This window comes from Gymnoscopelus braueri (assembly GCF_963280865.1).
Source record: "Gymnoscopelus braueri genome assembly, chromosome: 11".
Taxonomy (NCBI): domain Eukaryota; kingdom Metazoa; phylum Chordata; class Actinopteri; order Myctophiformes; family Myctophidae; genus Gymnoscopelus; species Gymnoscopelus braueri.
Window position 1 is genome coordinate 54,365,274 of NC_137613.1, and position 20,315 is coordinate 54,385,588.

General features: G+C 37.7%; 1 protein-coding gene across 3 annotated transcripts in view; it reads left to right on the top strand.

Annotated features, from left to right (window-relative positions):
- stm (starmaker) overlaps positions 1-19,665 on the top strand; it is a 22,474-nt gene extending 2,809 nt beyond the window's left edge. The window contains exons 3-10 of one of the 3 annotated variants that reach the window (XM_080443144.1): positions 911-934; positions 2,846-2,881; positions 4,394-4,438; positions 6,612-6,647; positions 7,841-9,298; positions 13,072-13,116; positions 16,028-16,089; positions 18,428-19,665. In XM_080443144.1, coding sequence (XP_080299270.1) covers positions 911-934; positions 2,846-2,881; positions 4,394-4,438; positions 6,612-6,647; positions 7,841-9,298; positions 13,072-13,116; positions 16,028-16,050 — 1,667 coding nt within the window. In that variant the 3' untranslated portion in view covers positions 16,051-16,089; positions 18,428-19,665. The remainder of the gene's footprint in view (positions 1-910; positions 935-2,845; positions 2,882-4,393; positions 4,439-6,611; positions 6,648-7,840; positions 9,299-13,071; positions 13,117-16,027; positions 16,090-18,427) is intronic. The other 2 variants (XM_080443145.1, XM_080443146.1) reach the window with 2 other exon arrangements.
- The last annotated feature ends 650 nt before the right edge of the window (positions 19,666-20,315 follow it).

The following is a 20,315-nucleotide window of genomic DNA, read 5'->3' on the forward strand; positions in this document are numbered from 1 at the left end:
GAGATTGTCAATCGGCTATTTTCAGCGAAAGCTTTCCCCCACAATAACAGAAAAACTGAAAAAGATACTAGTACAAAGCCCTGAGGAACTCCGCACAACCATGTGGGTTTTAAATGGTTAACCTCAATTGGCTCAGAGTGGAGGAGAGAGCATCACAATTTGTTACCCAAATATCGAAGCAATTCCACTTTTCTGTGGTTAGTGATGTGCACAGTTATTCCACCAGAGGAAGGTCCACAGATTGTATGCAGGTTCAAAAGTTGTATGGGAAAGCACTCATTGTTATACTCTGCAGCAGTTCTGTGGAACGGGGTTACCTGCAAGCCCTACATGAACCTTAGTGTGTGTCCCCCCATTCTGTGAAAATAGGCAAACATTCTGCATTGTGCTTTTACCTAAACTTTTACCTAAAGTGCAGCAACTATATATTTATGGACATTTGTGTATCCCAAAGGTCAAAATAGCCTTCGCAATTTTATGGGGCTATATACAATTAGTGTAATATCATTTATATGCCGATAACCCATTTGGATGACCAATTAAAACACTTTTAAACCGTTTTATCAGTAAAAATGATTAACATGGCTACTACACTTTAGCTTTGTAGGGTAGAATTATTGTTATTATAATACTATTTATTATAGATGTTATTATTGTGTATGTCTCTGCTGCAGTATATGTGTGGTTGTTGTGTGTTGTAGTTAGGTACAGTATAGGTCTGTATTATTGGCGTTTGTCTCCCTCTAATGGACAGACAATACACACCTATTCCTGCTGTCTTTTTCATTACCATCACTCTGCCAGAGTCTCTAATCATTCATTTCTCTCTCTCTCTCTCTCTCTCTCTCTCTCTCTCTCTCTCTCTCTCTCTCTCTCTCTCTCTCTCTCTCTCTCTCTCTCTCTCTCTCAGGACCTCCAACTTCCTCAGATGATGGTGAGTTTAACCACGGTCACAGTAATTTCCTCAATTGTCACCGGAGAGGAGGTAGTAAAGGACCTGAATATGTCTGACAGTGTACACGTAGAGTACATGTACTCAAGTACTGTAATTAGGTAAAATGTTGAGGTATTTTTTACATTACTGGAGTATTTCCAATTTGCTGTACTTTTACTTCTACTCCACTACATATCAGGGGCAAATATTGTAGTTTTACTCCACTACAATTATTTGAAAACTTTAGTTACTAGTTACTTTGCAATGATCAATTATTATATTATGGAACATACATCAACCACTTTAGCCCTATTTTATACCTAGGCTATTTGAAAATAGCAGATCTACAAGCTCACAACGCGTCGCGTTGTGTTTGAATTCCGGACTTTTGCTTGTAACGGAGTATTTCTATATTGCAGTATTGATACTTTTACTTAAGTAAAATAACGGAGTACTTTTTCCACCCCTGTGGGCGAGTTATAGGGACCTCCGGGAGGGCCTGACACTAGAGCAGAATGGTTAATAAAAAACACAGATACAACTGCAGCACTGCAAAGGGCAAGTTGGGTGGAGTGGGAGTGACGGTGAATGTTGTCTAAATAGCATTCTTAACATTTGTAGTCAAGGAAACAGTACGTGTATCTACATAGCATAACATGAACGTGAACAAGTAACCAACAAACATTTGCAAAGTATAACTAACATCTATCAAAATATAGGCATCAAGAACAGTCTTTTAAAATACAAGCCATTACACAGATTAGCAAAACTATTAATATAGCCTATAATACAATATAGCCATCATTATAACCACTTTAACCATATTTTATACTTTATATACTTTTTATACAAAACAAAAAATGATAGATATACAAGTTCTTAGCGCATCACTTCATGCCACGCTATGAGTTCGTACATTTTTGCAAATCTTTGGATTATTCAAAGATTTTCCAAGCTAATAGCTTCAAAGAGCCAACTATATTATATCTATTTTTAAAGCAATTTAGTTTTACTCAAATATTTGCTTCTGGGGGTCCCTGGAACCAAATATCTTGAGATAATTTCGGATAATGAAAAAGATAATGAAAACGTTTGAGAACCACTGATATGGCAACATACGATGTTCCTGATGTTTAGAAGACATTTTGTAAAATCTGCCTCCGTTTTAATGTGTAACACATTCAGAGATGGAAATATCAGGACTTTTCGTATGTTAAAAACAATGTTTTGGTCGAGAGACTGTGTGGTGCAGCGGTGGAAAAAGTACTCAAATGTTTTACTTAAGTAAAAGTATCAATACTGCAATGTAGAAGTAGGCCTACTCTGTTAAAAGTAAAAGTCCGGAATTCTAAATTTACTTGAGTAAAAGCACAAACGTATTGGTATCCAAATGTACGTAAAGTACCAAAAGTAAGAGTACTAAAATGTTTGAAAATACACACAATACACAACACTCACAAAGCGTTGCGATGCGACGCTTTGTGAGCTTGTAGATCGGCTATTTTCAAATAGCCTAGGTATAAAATAGGGCTAAAGTGGTTAATGTATGTTTTATAATGTAATAATTTATATCTGCAAAGTAACTAGTAACTAAAGTTTTCAAATAATTGTAGTGGAGTAAAAGTACAACATTTGCCTCTGAGATGCAGTGGAGTAGAAGTAAAAGCATAGACAATTGGAAATACTCCAGTAAAAGTAAAAGTACCTCAAAACTGTACTTAAGTACAATACTTGAGTACATGTACTTAGTTACTTTACACCACTGGGTGCAGTTGGCTGTATTTAGAGTGCTTATACTGTAAAATGTCAGATGTGGAAGAAGCTTGAGAGGTGGATGAATGGTTCTATTTACAGTGTTGTCATTTAGCTGCTGTTGTCATGGAAACTAACAGTTGTGACTTTGTGTTTCAGGCAGAGAAGGAGCTTTAATAGACCACATGAATGCTGGTAAGACCCTATACTACCCTAGTACTCACATTTTTGTATAAGTAAAAGTATCAATACCACAATATAAAAATACTCTGTTACAACTAAAAGGCCCGTGTTCAAAATGTTACTTGAGTAAAAGTACAAAATTATTGGTATCAAAATATACTTAAAGTACCAAAAGTAAAAGTATTAAAATGTTTGAAAATAGCAGATCAACAAGCTCACAACGCGTCACGATGCGACGCGTTGTGAGCTTGTAGATCGGCTAGCTTTGGTATAAAATAGGGCTCAACTGGTTCTACAAAGTAACTAGTAACTACAAGTTTTAAAAGAACTGTAGTGGAGTAAAAGTACAATATTTGCCTCTGAGATGTAGTGGAGTAGAAGTAATTGAAGTATTGAAAATTGGAAATACTCCAGTAAAGTAAAATACCTCAAACTTTTACTTAGAGTACAGTACTTGAGTAAATGTACTTAGTTACTTTACACCACTGGTGAACACAACAACCATGACATCACATGGTGCTGGCTGAACAGGATAAACACGTTTACACATCATGATACTGTGCAACTTAAAACTATAATTGCCCTCTGATCTTCTTTGTTTTTATGCCATTACATTTTATTTCTCCAGTTCCTTTAACTGCCTCTATATGAATTAAATGTAAAGCATTTTGAATTGCCTTTGTGTGTGTGAGATGTCCTATTTACAATTAATGCATTCTTAAAGGAGAGATCCGGACATTTTAAGTGTTATCTTTGATGTGTCGCTAATCACTCACCATCATTGAAAGGGACGTTGAGTTATTCCAGATAGTCCCCTGTCGTTCAGTCTGTCGACCCCCTCCGTTGGCATAATGGGAGCCTGTGTAAGAGTGAAAATCGTCTATTATAAGCGATACAAAGTTAGTTTTTTCTCTACTACTGCTCATCGTGGACTCTCATGATACTCAAACGTGCACTGAATGTCGCGAGCGAGCTTCCGTTTGTGCAGAACTTGATGACGCTGGTTGCTTGTTTCTTCCACAGAACCTGGCGTCTGTGGAAGAAATAAGCAACCAGCATCATGTCGTTCTGCACGAACGATAGCTCGCTCGCGACATTCAGTGCACGTTTGAGTATCATGACACTCCACGATGAGCAGTAGTAGAGAAAAAACTAACTTTGTATCGGTTATAATAGACAAAACTCCACAAAAATTATTTGAAAACTTTAGTTACTAGTTACTTTGTAGATTTAGATTATTATTACAAAACATACATTAACCACTTCAGCCCTGTATACATTTCGGTCAGTTGAAAATAGCCGATCTAAGCTCACAATGTGTCGCGATGCGACGCATTGTGAGCTTGTAGATTTGCTATTTTCAAATGATTTTCATACATTTGAAAACTTGAAATGGGACATTTGACTTAAGTAAAAGTAGCAATACCACAATATAAAAATACTCTGTAACAACTTAAAGGCATTGTGTTGGGACTGTTGTTTTTTGTTGTTGATGATAATAATGTTTTTTTTTCTTTCATTTAGGTCGTGATGAAGGCACTACAGACATCCCTGTTGGAGAAAATTCAGGTCTGGTAACTAACCAACTAACTGCTGTAACTAGTGATGGAAGAAGTACTCACATGTTTTACTTAAAGGGCAAGATAATTGCTCAATTGATTAGAAATTGATCATTCTAATTATGCTCCTCATTGACTTACATTGTACGCTGAAAGAGCTCTCAAAGTCACTCTTTTGGCATGTAAACAAATGTAAACAAAGTTGATTCAGACAATATAGAACATCACCAAACCCACTACCGTTTTTTTTTTAAAATAAAAATGTCAACTTCCTGCTGATTTGACTATTTGAAGAGCCAGATCGGTGCCAACGGATCCAGTCCGGGTTTTCTTCCTAATACAAATAGCAAAATCAACAGGAAGTTAACATTTTTATTTAAAAAAAAACAGTTCTGGGTTTGGTGATGTTCTATATTTTCTGAATCAACTTTCTTTGCGTTCGTTTACGTGCTAAAAGAGTGACTTTGAGATCTGTTTGAGCGAACAATTTTAGTCAATGGGAGCATATTTAGAATGATAAATTTCTTATCAATGGAGCAATTATTTTTGATTTCTTGTTCACCTTTGGAGTTACATCATGGCAAGGTTACTACACAACCCAAACCTCTACCAAAGTGGTCTTGCCCTTGAAGTAAAAGTATCAATACCCTATAGTATTGTCTGTTACAAGTATTAAACATTTCCTTAAGTACACAAGTATTGGCATTAAAATATACTTAAAGTACCAAAAGTAAAAGTACTCATTATGCAGAAGAAAGTTTTCAAATGAAATCCTTTGAAAATAGCAGATCTACAAGCTCACAACGCGTCGCTTTGCGACGCGTTGTGAGCTTGTAGATCGTCTATTTTCGAATTGCCAAAGTATATAGGTAAATAATATATGTCTAAAGTGGTTTACTAATAATAATCAAAATCTACAAGGTAACAAGTAACTAAAGTTTTCAAATTATTGTAGTGGAGTAAAAGTAAAATTTTACCTTCGATATGTAGTGGAGTATAAGTAAAAGTATTGAAAATTGGAGATGCTCCAGTAAAGTAAAAATATCTCAAAACTGTCCTTAAGTATACTTGAGTACATGTACTTAGTTATACTTTCCACCACTGGTACTACCGGCCTGTCTGCCTGCCTGCCTGCCTGTCTGTCTGTCTGTCTGTCTGTCTGTCTGTCTGTCTGTCTGTCTGTCTGTCTGTCTGTCTGTCTGTCTGTCTGTCTGTCTGTTTACGCGTGTATTCAAGTACACGTGTCCCGTTATAAACTCAGTTGAATCCTGGTCTATGTCAAAAGAAAGCTCAAATGAAAAATGTCACAATCACAATAAATAGATACCATTCTAAAGTTATTGTATAAATGTAGTTGTTGGGGTATTTGTCACTGAAAAATAGCAACGTGAATGGAATCTGCGAAGTGCATGTGTATCTGCAGACTTGAATTATATTGCAGTTCACTGTTAAAGGGCAAGACCAGTTTGGTAGAGGTTTGGGTTGTGTAGTTACCTTGCCATGATGTAACTCCAAAGGTGGACAAGAAATCAAACGTAATTAATCCATTGTTTAGAAATTGATAATTCAAAGTATGCTCCTCATTGACTTACATTGTACAGTGAAACGGCTCTCAAAGTCACTCTTTTAGCACATGAACGTTCAAAGCTGATTCAGACAATATAGAACATCACCAAAACCAGTACTGTTTGTTTTTTAATACAAATTTGAACTTCCTGCTGATTTTACTATTTAAAGATCCAGATCCGTGGATCCAGTCCATTTTTATTAAAAAAACAAACAGTAGGCCTACTGGGTTTGGTGATGTTCTATATTGTCTGAATCTACTTTGTTTGTGTTCGTTTATGTGCTAAAATAGTGACTTTGAGAGCTGTTTTACTGTACAATGTAAGTCAATGCAGAGCATATTTATCAAAATGTACTTAAAGTACAAAAAGTTAAAGTACTAAAATGTTTGAAAATAGATGATCTAGAAGCTCACAACGCGTCGCGACGCGACACGTTGTGGGCTTGTCGGCTAGTTTGGGCGGCGATGGGGTCGGCAAAAATAAATCCCTCATAATATGGGGCCGTAAAGTTTGAGAACCCCCGTATTAGAACATTGTAGTCTATGGCCTATCAATGAAGTAAGACTGTAAGACTCTGTCTCTCTGCTCATCTTCCATGTCTGTCTGTTTTTCCAGGTCCTGCAGATAGTGATGACACAGGTGAACAACCAGGTGTGTGTGTGTGTGTGTGTGTGTGTGTGTGTGTGTGTGTGTGTGTGTGTGTGTGTGTGTGTGTGTGTGTGTGTGTGTGTGTGTGTGTGTGTGTGTGTGTGTGAGAGAGAGAGTGTGTGTGTGTGTGTGTGTGTGTGTGTGTGTGTGTGTGTGTGTGTGTGTGTGTGTGTGTGTGTGTGTGTGTGTGTGTGTGTGTGAGAAAGAGAGAGACAGTGGTGGAAAGTAACTAAGTACATTTCCTTAAGTACTGTACTTAAGTACAATTTTGAGGTGTTTTTACTTTACTGGAGTATTTCCAATTTCCAATACTTTTACTTCTACTCCACTACATCTCACATCCACATATTGTACTTTTACTCCACTACATTTATTTAAACTTTAGTTACAAGTTACTTTGTAGATTTTGATTATTACTACAAAACATACAATAACCACTTCAGCCCTATACATTTTGACCATTTGAAAATAGCCGTACACAATGCACAAAAAAAAAGTACACAATGCGTCGCCATGCGACGCATTGTGAGCTTGTAGATCTGCTATTTTCTATTATTGTATACAAATATAGAAGATTTGTATAAATTTGAAAACTTGAAATGGGACATTCTGCTTAATGGGTACTTTTACTTCTGGTACTTAAAGTACATTTTGATACCAATACTTTTTGACTTTTACTCAAGTACATTTTGAATTCCGGACATTCACTTGAAACAGAGTATGTCTACATTGCAGTATTGATACTTCTACTTAAATAAAACTTTTGAGAACTCTTCCCACCACTGGTCTATAGGCCTAAATGCATTGAATTGCTGACATATGATTGGCTGATTAGAAATTTGCGTTAACATGTAGTTGGAGAGGTGCTTCGGTAAGACTTTATATGAAGTTTGAGTCTATAATGCGTTATAACTACATTTATAATGCTTTATAATGCAAATAAGTTGTAAACGTTATTAGTTGTCATACAATAATATAAACGTTTATAAAGGGTGTTATGAAGCCTTAAAAGCGCATTATAATGCATTATGAATGTGATTATAATGCATTATAAATCCAACCTTTAAGTAAAGTGCTACCTATACCGTATAATCATATTTAATGGTTTAAAAACAAAATTGTTTGAGAGGCATAATTATGTATATTGATCATTGGCAGCAAAATAAATTCATTGATATAACGTCTCTGCTCTACAGGTGCGACAGAAGCGACACAGACAGACAGCGGGACAGACAGCGGGACAGTTGACAGCGAGACAGGTGACAGCGAGACAGACAGTGGGACAGACGAGCGAGAGCTAGAGGAGGAAATGAGGGAGGAGGAGGCGGCGAGTCTAGAGAACGTTGACGATGATCATAGTGACGAGAAAGAACAGAGCAGCAATGAGAGCGAAGAGCAGACTAACGAGAGCGAGGACAGCGATGACCACGACGACAGCGATGACCACGATGACAGTGATGATAGCGATGACGAAAGCCAGGGAGACGAGGTAGATAAGGCGTCAATGCCAGAGGTGGAAGGTGAGACAGAGGTGTCAGACGAACAGACAGACAGCCAGGACAGTGAGGCGGTTGACGACGAGACAGACAGTGCCGATGACATGGGCGATGACAGTAGCCCCACTGACGAAGACGGTGACAAAGACGGTCCGGACAGTGCAGACAGTGCGGACAGTGCGGACAGTCCGGACAGTCCGGACAGCGCAGACAGCGATGACACAACGAGAGACGCCGCAGACAGCGCAGAACCAGAGGAGAATGACAGTGAGACAGGCGACAGCAAGACAGACGACGTACAGGGGGACGATGACAGTGAGATGGTTGACGGCGAGACAGACAGCGCAGCCGAGAACGATGACAATGACAGCGATTCATCAGACAGTTCAGATGACGACAAGGATGACAGTGAAATGACCGACGAAGTCAGTGAGACAGGCGAACAGGAGGACGATGCCGATAAGTCCCCCGAGACAGACAGTAATGAGCAGGACAACAGTCAGGAGGGTGAGACAGGCGACAGCGAGACAGCAGACGGTGCCGATGACAACGACGACATGCTCGTGACAGAAGCTCCAGACAGCAACGAGGAGCCAGAGGAGACAGGCGACTTGCCAGAGGACGCAGAGACAGACAGTGACGAGCAGGGCGACGGTGAGGACAGTGAGACAGGCGACAGTGTGGACGGCGAGACAGGCGATGACTCAAAGTCGAAAGAAGCCGAGATTAGCTTAGAAGAACCGGAGGACAATGACGACAGTGACAATGACGACAGTGATAGCCAGACAGGTGACAGTGACAGCGAGACAGATAGTACAGAGGAACAGGGTGATGACAGTGCGCCCGCTGGTGGCGACAGCGAGACAGACGTTGACGACAGTAATATGTCAAATGCAGCCAGCGACGACACTGGTGACGACACTGGTGACGACACTGGTGACGACACTGGTGACGATACCAGTGACGATATGGGTGACGATATGGGTGACGATACTGGTGACGATATGGGTGACGATACTGGTGACGATACCGGTGACGATACCGGTGACGGCACCGGTACCGGTGACGATACAGGTACCGGTGACGACGACGCAGTGATAACAGTAGAAGGCGACGAAACGGTGGAGCCCGATGCAGGACAACCCGACTCCGTCGAAGGTCAGTATTACGCCACTGTAAAAGCCCTTTTCATAATAGGCTTTATGCAGAGCAGCCATATTGGAAAGAAATTGGGCCTCCTTCACAGGTGTTACCAATCCAACACACTAATTAAGGCTCTGTTCCATTCTGGTCAAACAGAGTCAGGGTGCTGACGTTGTTGCATGTTGGCTCACTGGGAACACCAGTGGGTCTCAAAGTGTGGTCCAGGGACCCTCATGGTTCCTTGAGGGGGTTCCAAATGGCCCCTTACGGTGTGTAATTCTGAGAGTGTAGAAATGGAACCAAATGGTTCCTTTTGTAGACTCTCAGAGTTATGGGGGTCCTTGAAATTAAAAAGTTTGAGAACCATTGTGCTACACGGAATGGAACAGAGTCTTCATTAGTATCATTGGTAACGCCTGTGAAGGAAGTAAGGAAGAGGCCCAGTTTCCTTCCAATATGCCTGCTGTGCATAGAGCCTATTGTCTCTGTCGGATGGAAACCTCACATGTCCAAAACAATATAACTTTTCAGGATTCAAATTAAAAAAAGTAGCAGATCAGCGAGCTCGAAAACGCATCCTTTTAGCAATCATTGTAATCCGTAGCTCTGTACAATCTGCAGACTGTTGATAAAGTATTCAATCAATCAAATCAAAAATAGCAGGTATACAAGCTCATAGTGGGGCACCAAGTGCCGCGCAATGAGCTTGTACATCTGCTATGTGTACAGATCTTAGAATATATATATATATATATATATTTCTTTAAGCAAACTCCAATATTTGCTTCTGGGGGGTCCCTGGTACAAAATATTTTGGTGGCCAAATGCATATCATTTTGGGTGGTCCTTGACATGAAAAAGTTTGAGAACCACTGATATTATAGCAACATAAGTTTTTCAAAAAACTAAGACATTTGTAGAATCCCCCAGAAGCAAAGATTTTAGTTAAAAATGTTTTTAAAAAAAAAGAATATATATATATATTCAAAGATTTGCACAAATGTTCACAATTTATGAGCTTGTATATCTGCTATTTTTTAATAGCCAAATAAATCTAAAATGACTGAGATGCGTTCCCGTATTGAATGGGTTAACAGCATGAGGAAGATGCTAGGATCAAATGTGATTTTTTTGTATTCGTGTCCTTCCACAGAACATGACAGTTGAATTGAAATACATGACGTGCAAACACAAAAGACATCTTTCCTACCCCAGTAGGCCTCATAATAATAATAATAATGTAGACCTTAAATTAATCCCATGTAGTCCATGAGCCAGACAAGATTTCATTATCGAAAGAGTGGGCAAAACCAAACCTATATTAAATTGTTCATAGGGTCAATACGAGTAAATAAATATATGATAACCTCTCCACAGGAGTAGCTTTTTCATGGTTATCACACATTTTGTTATTTTCCCCATACGTACATGACAGGTGAAAAAATGACAACATTTAAAAAAGAGTTATCATAATGAAACTTCCTGAGTTGATTACTTACATGAAGACAATGATTTATCGTATTACACGTTTTCTGAAATTGTATATTTAAATATGCAAATTAGGCATTACGAAAATATGCCCGAATTTGTATAACTTTCCAGAATCAACATTGAAACATTGGACAAAGCCAGTGAACAGAGTGAACATTCTTATTTCATTTTGTTAAGATGTTGGAGTCAAAGGTTTTTAACGAGAGAATATTCAATATCTGGCTCAATTTTGGGGCTCTGGCTCATGGACTAAATGCCTAATTTGCATATTAGGCTAATAATATGCAATATCAATAATATGCATATCTACAAGCTCACAACGCATCGCGACGCGTTGTCAGCTTGTAGATCTGCTATTTTGCTATATACATTTTAGTACTTTTACTTTTGGTACTTTAAGTACATTTTGATACCAAACTTTTGTACTTTTACTCAAATTCATTTTGAATTCCGGACTTTTACTTGTAACAGAGTATTTCTACATTGCAGTATTGATACTTTTACTTAGGTAAAACATTTGAGTACTTTTTCCACCACTGCTTAACACGGCCGAGAATAGCAGATCTACAAGCTCACGTGAGCTTGTAGATCTGCTATTCTCGGCCGTTCTTGTCACGCAACAGAACACATGTCGTGCGATGGGAAAATTGGGTTTTACTGTTCATCTGATTACTGTGGAATTCCTGCCTGGCGACAAACAAACAAAGCAGGAAGTACTGTAGAATAATTTAGAGACTGGTCGAGCAGGAAGGTTGACGAAGGGTTTTTTGAGAAAGATGAAGTTGTGGGAAAACAGCAGGAAGTTATTCACACACACACGCACACGCACGCACGCACGCACGCACGCACGCACGCACGCACGCACGCACGCACGCACGCACGCACGCACACAAACAATGATAAAACATTCTTCAGTTTGTATGAGGATGTAAATGGAAGGCCAAACTGTTCCTCATTCTCATTTATGTATGTCCACATAAAGGAGAATACCTACAGGGACACACTTATAGGTGCAGTAAGGTTACATTCACAAATTCATGGCATATGTCTTCATGATACAATAGTCATGTCACTCAGTACTCTATGGGTATAAGTAACAGCGTCTTCGCCAGTGGTGTAAAGTAGCTAATTACATTTACTACTGAGGTATTTTTACTTTACTGGAGTATTTCCAATTTTCAATACTTTTACTTCTACTCCACTACATCTCGGGGGCCAATATTGTACACAGTACACACCCACACCCACACCCACACCCACACCCACACACACACACACACACACACACACACACACACACAGAGAAAAATATTCTCATTGTCTTGGTATGAGGAAACATTACATTGAAATGCAAACCCATACAGTTCCTGGACACACGACACGCAGGCTTGTAATGGAGGGGAAACTAATTATTTCCGTCAGACAGTTTCGTCTTCTTTTTAACCCCAGGCTTATTTTCCTTCTATTGTTCTTTCTCATCGGACACAGGCTTGACGTCAACAGGCGTGTTGATCAACATTTGCTTTGTATATGTTCTTGTAGTTACCAGTGTGAACGCAGCATGACATCGTTGCTTTCGAAACCTTGTAATCTCTATATTCTAACTTTTAGTGTTTTTTTCCGTAAATTAACGCCCTACTTCATCATACTACTAGTGGGAAAAGTACTCAATTTCTTTCACTTAAGTAAAAGTATCAATACCACAATGTAGAAATACTCTTTTACAAGTAAAAGTGTGGCATTAAATATACTTAATGTACCAAAAGTAAAAGTACTCAATATGCAGAATGTCCCGTTTCACAAATAGCAGATCTATAAGCTTTGAGCTTGTAGATCGGCTATTTCCCAAAAAGCCAAAGTTTGAATAGGGCTGAAGTGGTTAATGCATGTCTTGTAATAATAAACACAATCTACAAAGTAAGTAATAATAAACAAAATTTACAAAGTAAGTATTAACTAAAGTTTTCAAATAATTGTAGTTTAGTAAAAGTACAATATTTGTCTCTGAGATGTAGTGGAGTAGAAGTAAAAGTACTGAAAATTGGAAATGCACAAATGCATCAAAAGTAGCAGATCCGCAAGCTCGAAACGAAACAATGCGATGCGTTTTGAGCTTGTAGATCTGCTACTTTTGCTATGTTTCTGTATTTGAATCCTGAAAAGTAACAGTTTTGGACATACAGTATGAGGTTTCCACTCGACAGAGACGATTTTGATGGAGGCAGATTATTATTGTTTTGTTTTTGTTTTTTGTGTTTATGTTTACATGTGTTGATGATGTCATTTCCTGTTTACAGTGGTGACTGACATGACAGACGACACCACAGACAGCAGCGCACAGGGTAAAGTCCCGCCTACAACACAAAGCTCCTCCCACAACTTAGTTCTTAAAGGGCAAGACCACATAGGTAGAGGTTTGGGTTGTGTAGGTGCACAAGAAATCAAAAATAATAGCTCCATTGACTAGAAATTGATCATTCAAAATATGCTCCTCATTGACTTAGATTGTACAGGGAAACAGCTCTCAAAGTCACTATTTTAGCCCATAAATGAACACAAACAAAGCTGATTCAGACAATATAGAACATCACCAAACCCAGTACTGTTTATTTTTTTTATAAAAATGTCAACTTCCTGTTATACCATTCGAAGATCCGGATTCGCAACTCCAGTCTGGGTTTAATTGTATTAAAAAAAAAACAGTACTGGGTTTGGTGAAGTTCTATATTTGTTTACATTTGTTTATGTGCCAAAAGAGTGACTTTGAGAGCTGTTTTATCGTACAATGTAAGTCAATAAGGAGCATATTTAGAATGATCAATTTCTAATCAATTGAGCAATTATTTTTGATTTCTTGTCCACCTTTGGAGTTACATCATGGTAAGGTTGCCCTTTAAACTGTGAAGTTCACACACACACACACACATATAATTTATATATTATATATATATATATATATATATATATATATATATATATATATATATATATATATATATATATATATATATATATATATATATATATATATATAAAATTACGGCCGGGCCTGTGCGTAACGTGCGATGCCTACCCCAAAAAACAGACATTGAAGCTGTCAACGCACTGCGACATGCCGTGTCGATAGCTTGCAGATCTGTTCTTTTGGGTAGGGCGAGCGGCTGCGCTGCTTCGTCCTCTATGCATGAACCCGAAGTTTACAAATTGGACTCTCACGGATGATCTGATCGTCTGATAAAAATATTAAGCATATGCCAAGTTAAAGGTAGGGTAAGTGATATTTTTTGGTTAAAACAAAAAGTATTTTGTTAAAAGGTTAAAATACTATATTCTGATAGTACTCATTGCTATAGAGTGTTTTTTCAGTAACAGGAGTCTCCCCGTCTCTCCAGCTCTTTAATAAACAGAAAATACATTTTCGGTAGGTGTCAAAATCTCAGCCAATCAGGAGAAAGTACCCATTTTTAAGCTTAATTTGTATAGTGTTTCAGTTCCAATTTTGTCTGCTCATTTCTTAGTGTCATAACTTCCAATTTCACTTGTTTAATCTGTATCCTGATTGAGTTCTCTGTCCTGGTTGGATAAAATTGGAAATGAAACTGAAACTGAAACGAAAGTGCATTTTCTGTTTAATAAAGAGGTGGAGAGACAAGGAGACTCCTAATACTGAACAAACACTCTAGCAATGAGTACTATCAGAATATAGAGCTATTTAACAATTATTTTAACCAACGCAAATCACTTACCCTACCTTTAACTAAAGGTATATAAATGATGCTGAGCTAAACATGTTTCCTTAATTTCGAAGTTTTATAGTTAAACGTTATGATGAAAGTCCCCAGTTCCTCTCACAAAGTGACAGCTGTTGCACTCGCCATGTTTATGAATGGTTAAAAAATCTACAAGCTCACAACGCCTCACAAGCTTGTAGATCTGCTATTTTCAAAAGATTTTAATACATATTAAATTTGGGAAATGGGACATTCTGCATAACTATACTTTTGGTATTTTAAGTATATTTAATTTACTTGCATAATGGGGACACTTTAGTGATTTATTTACCTTGCAGATGTCACCTCACCGCTGTAATTTAATTCATAAATATATTATTCAAAAGTTGTATTTGGAGTGGACTGCTTCAGGACATCTGACAGTTGGCTCTGATATTTTTATGATTCATTTCACTGTATCGCAAAGGGTGTTTAAACTGCTGTGTAGCGTAGGACAGCACTACGTAGTTTACGTAGGCTTTACGTAGGCTTCGTCCAGGAGGTCTTTACGTGCATGCTGTCTCCAGAATGTAGTTTTAGCACACACGTAACGCCATGCGCTTGAGAAACTACGACGATGGTGTCTCCTGAAGCCAGTTTAGATGGCACGTAGGGCACACACAGCTGCTACTAACGAAGATAGTGCGTAGCGGGGTTGCTACTGCGCAGCTGCATGGAGGCTCTTACGCAGCTTCTAGGCTACGCACGAGCTGAAATTCGTTTGGGAAACCCGGCCATTATAGTTAAAGTTTCTTATGTGAAGAACAACCCTAAAAAAACATTTGCCAGTTTTAATAAAACAAGGGTTTTTGTTAGGGCTTCTCACATTGTTTCCCATTTACAGCTGAGCAAATATCCTTTGGTTGACTGTATTTTTATAAATGTTTAAGTGGTGATTGATGCCATTATGTACATGTTTCAATCTGTTGACTGTAATACAGTACATTTATACATATTTTTTATTAATAATAATAATAATATGAATATGAATATGAATATGAATATGAATATGAATATGAATATGAATATGAATAATACTATAAATAATAATAATAATAATACAAATATTATTATTATTATTATCATTATCATCATCATTATCATTATATTTATTCAGCATAATATTTCTTACCTTCCGCTAAGCTGGTGTTAGACCTAAATATGTGGCCTATCCAGTTTCAGTCAGGTTAATGTAGATGAATAAACTGCCGTCAGACTGTCTACAATAAATTATGCTGGAGTCAGAGAATTGGATAGGTCACAAATTTGGTCGCCACACCAGTCACGCTTTATAGTTTTGGCTCGCTGCTTTAAATAAATAAAACATATCTATGATCGCTAATGAGCTAGTGATGAGAGTTTTATTACAGGGTAAAGCTTGCCAGAAATCCATGAATTGATTACTTTTAATGAAGATTACAACATGAAATGAAAAGTTAATGACAAAGACAACAAAGCTAATTAAAATCTTTACACTTTTCAGCTGTGACTGCATCCATGTCTTAGCAGGGAGGAGCCATTAGTGTGAGAGACAATGACCTTCAGGTACACACACACACACACACACACACACACACACACACAGACTCACACGCACACACTAGCAAGCACGCACGCACGCACGCACATAAACACACACACACACACACACACACACACACACACACACACACACACACACACACACACACACACACACACACACACACGCACACACACACACACACGCACACACACACACGCACACACAGTATCAGTGGTGTAAAGTAACTAAGTACATTTACTCAAGTACTGTACTTAAGTAAAATTTGAGGTACTTTTACTTTACTGGAGTATTTCCAATTATAAGTACTTTTACTTCTACTCCACTACATCTCAGAGGAAAAAATTGTACTTTTACTCCACAACAATTCTTTGAAAACTTCAGTTTCTAGTTATTATTACATTATAAAACATACATTAACCACTTTAGCCCTATTTCATACCTAGGCTATTTGAAAATAGCCGATCTCACAACGCGTCACGATGCGACGTGTTGTGAGCTTGGATATCGGCTATTTTCAAACATTTTAGCACTTTTACTTTTGGTACTTTAAGTACATTTTGATACCAATACTTTTGTACTTTTACTCAAGTAAATTTGTAATTTTGGACTTTTACTTGTAGTAGAGTACTTCTACATTGCACTATTGATACTTTTACTCAAGTAAAACATTTGAGTACTTTTTCCACCACTATTACAATATTACATTAGGACAGTATTACATTAATATAACATTCTATAGAACAAATCATCTTAACCAAAAATGTATTTCCGTGTCGATAAAGCCTGCAGTGTGACATTGAAGCAGTATCATACATTAACCTTATATCTGGAAGAACAGGACACTTATGGTATTGTTATTGACTATATGAAATAGATAATTTTGTTATGAATATCCACAGGTTGACAAACTACACATGCTAATGTTTCGGACACTTTATTTTATACTGTGTAGAAATCCACATGACCTGGACATAATGCTCTACACTCGGTGGAAAAAGTACTCAAATTTTTTACTCAAGAAAAAGTATCAATACTGCAATATAGAAATACTCTGTTACAAGTAAAAGTCAGAAATTCTAAATTTACTTGAGTAGAAGTACAAAAGTATTGGCATCAAAATGTACTTAAAGTACCAAAAGTAGAAAGTACTCATTATGCAGAGTGTCCCATTTCACAAGTTTTCAAATGTGTAAAATGTTTCAATTGTAGATCGGCTATTTTCAAATAATAATAATAATCAAAATCTACAAAGTAACTAGTAACTAAAGTTTGTAGTGGAGTAAAAATACAATATTTGCCTCTGAGATGTAGTGGAGTAGAAGGAAAAGTATATAAAAATTAGAAATACTCCAGTAAAGTAAAAATACCTCAAAATTGTACTTAAGTACAGTAGTTACTTTCCACCAATGCTTGAATATGCTCTTAAAATGTCACTTGTGTTAACCATTTGAAACCCAGCTTCCATATTCATTAGCCAATAATAGCTGATCTACAAGCTCTTCTACATCGGCAATTTGTGGCGAAGAGATTTGCTGTAGTGGAAAAAAAGCACAAAAAAAGTACAGATCCAACTCAGTGGACTGTATGACGGGACAATTTCACCATAAATTATAATCTCCACGATATGATTGACCCCTTCAAACCAGGAATGCATCTGTGTCACTTTAGATTTATTTGGCTATTCAAAAATAGCAGATATACAAGCTCATAGCCGCGCTATGAGGTTGTATACACTGGGTGAAAAGGCTGATATGGATACGTGGGCAGGACATTTTTGAGAAAAGACAAAAAAATAGCAAATTTCTGCAAATCTTTGAATATATATTTTTTTAAACTAACATTTGTCAAATATTTTTGTTCCAGGGACCCCCCAGAAGCAAAGATTTGAGTTTTGATTGATTGAATATTTTATTAGGCAGAAATATAAAATAAAAGCACAATTACAGTTAAAAACACTTTGTCTAAAAGGTCCGTCCAAAAAAGTCCTAGCGGTCTTGTTTCTATTGACTTCCAAATTTTCGCAAATGCCGCGCTATGAGCTTGTAGATCTGCTATTTTTGAAAAGCCAAATACATCTAAAGTGACACAGATGCGTTCCCGGATTGAATGGGTTAATGTGAGCATTTATTTTTATTTTGAGAAATGATAATAAGGATTATGGTCCAATCCCTACTCTGCAACGCGACGCGACGCGTGCGGGGGAAGGGGTTCGCGACGCGATGGGACACGAAGATTAATAGTTTTACTTAAGTAAAAAACTTTGAGTACTTTTTCCACCTCTGATTACACACATCCTGATGTTGTCTATTTTATGTTATCGTTGTGTTTCTTCTTCAGAGCCATGCTGGTGTCCACAACACACAGTCCTGTCGCCATGACTACAACACCATCAACAAAAACAACAACAACTACAACAACAACAATAACAACAACACTTAATGAGACAAACTAATTTGTGAAACTGTCCTAAAATCTCTCTGTCTTTCTCTGCCCTCCGTCTCTCTCTCTTTCTCTCTGTCTGTCTGTCTGTCTCTCTGTCAGTGGTGTAAAGTAACTAAGTACATTTACTCAAGTACCGTACTTAAGTACAGTTTTGAGGTATTTTTACTTTACTGGAGTATTTCCAATTTTCCATACTTTTACTTCTACTCCACTACATCTCAGAGGCAAATGTTTTACTTTTACTCCACTACAATTATTTGAAAACTTTAGTTACTAGTTACTTTGCAGATATAACTTATCACATTATAAAACATACATTAACCACTCTAGCCCTATTTTATACCTAGGCTATTTGAAAATAGCCGATCTACAAGCTTGCGACGCGTTGTGAGCTTGTAGATCTGCTATTTTCAAACATTTTAGTACTTTTGCTTTTGGTACTTTAAGTACATTTTGATACCAATACTTTTGTACTTTTACTCCAGTAAATGTTTTATTCCGGACTTTCACTTGTAACAGAGTACTTCTACATTGCAGTATTGATACTTTGACTTAAGTAAAACATATGAGTACTTTTTCCACCACTGCTCTCTGTCTGTCTGTCTGTCTGTCTGTCTGTCTGTCTGTCTGTCTGTCTGTCTGTCTGTCTGTCTGTCTGTCTGTCTGTCTGTCTGTCTGTCTGTGTGTCTGTCTGTCTCTGTCTCTGTCTCTGTGTCTCTCTCTCTGTCTCTGTCTCTGTGTCTCTCTCTCTCTCTCTCTCTCTCTCTCTCTGTCTGTCTGTCTGTCTGTCTCTGCCTGTCTGTCCGTCTCTGTCTCTCTGTCTCCATGTGTCTCATGCTGAATATTTGTAAATCTAATGTGTGTAAATCTGCTTTTTTTGTGTTTGTGTAGTTTGATAGCGTTTTGTGTTCCTGACCACACACACACACACACACGCACGCGCACGCGCACGCGCACACACGCACACACGCACGCACACACGCACACACGCACACACGCACACACACATACATATACACACACTGGCAAGATGTTGTTGTTTTATCGTTCGTTGTAAAACTAAATTGAACAAAAAACATGCGTTGGAGACAGAGGAACACTCAAATAAAGACATACCAGAGAATAAGCATTCACTCACTGTGTGTGTGTGTGTGTGTGTGTGTGTGTGTGTGTGTGTGTGTGTGTGTGTGTGTGTGTGTGTGTGTGTGTGTGTGTGTGTGTGTGTGTGTGTGTGTGTGTGTGTGTGTGTGTAGGTGCGTAGGTGTGTAGGTTTGCGTGTGCGTGCAGTGGTGTAAAGTAACTAAATACATTTACTTAAGTACCCTACTTAAGTACAATTCTGAGGCATTTATACTTTACTTGAGTATTTTCAATTTCCAAAACTTTTACTTCTACTCCTACATCTCGGATCCAAATATTGTACTTTTACTCCACTACATTTATTTGAAAACTTTAGTTACTAAAAAAAAATACTGAAAATAGACGATCTACAAGCTCACAATGCGTCGCATCGCGACGCATTGTGAGCTTGTAGATCTGTTATTTTCAAAAGATTTTTATTTGAAAAGTTGTTACAGTGTAAATGGGACATTCTGCATAATGAGTACTTTTAATTTTGTACTTTAAGTATATTTTGATACCAATACTTTTGTACTTTTATTCAAGCAAATTTAAATGCCAGACTTTTACTTATAACAGAGTATTTCTACATTGCAGTATTGATACTTTTACTTAAGTAAAACATTTGAGTACTTTTTCCACCACTGTGCGGTGTGTGCGTGTG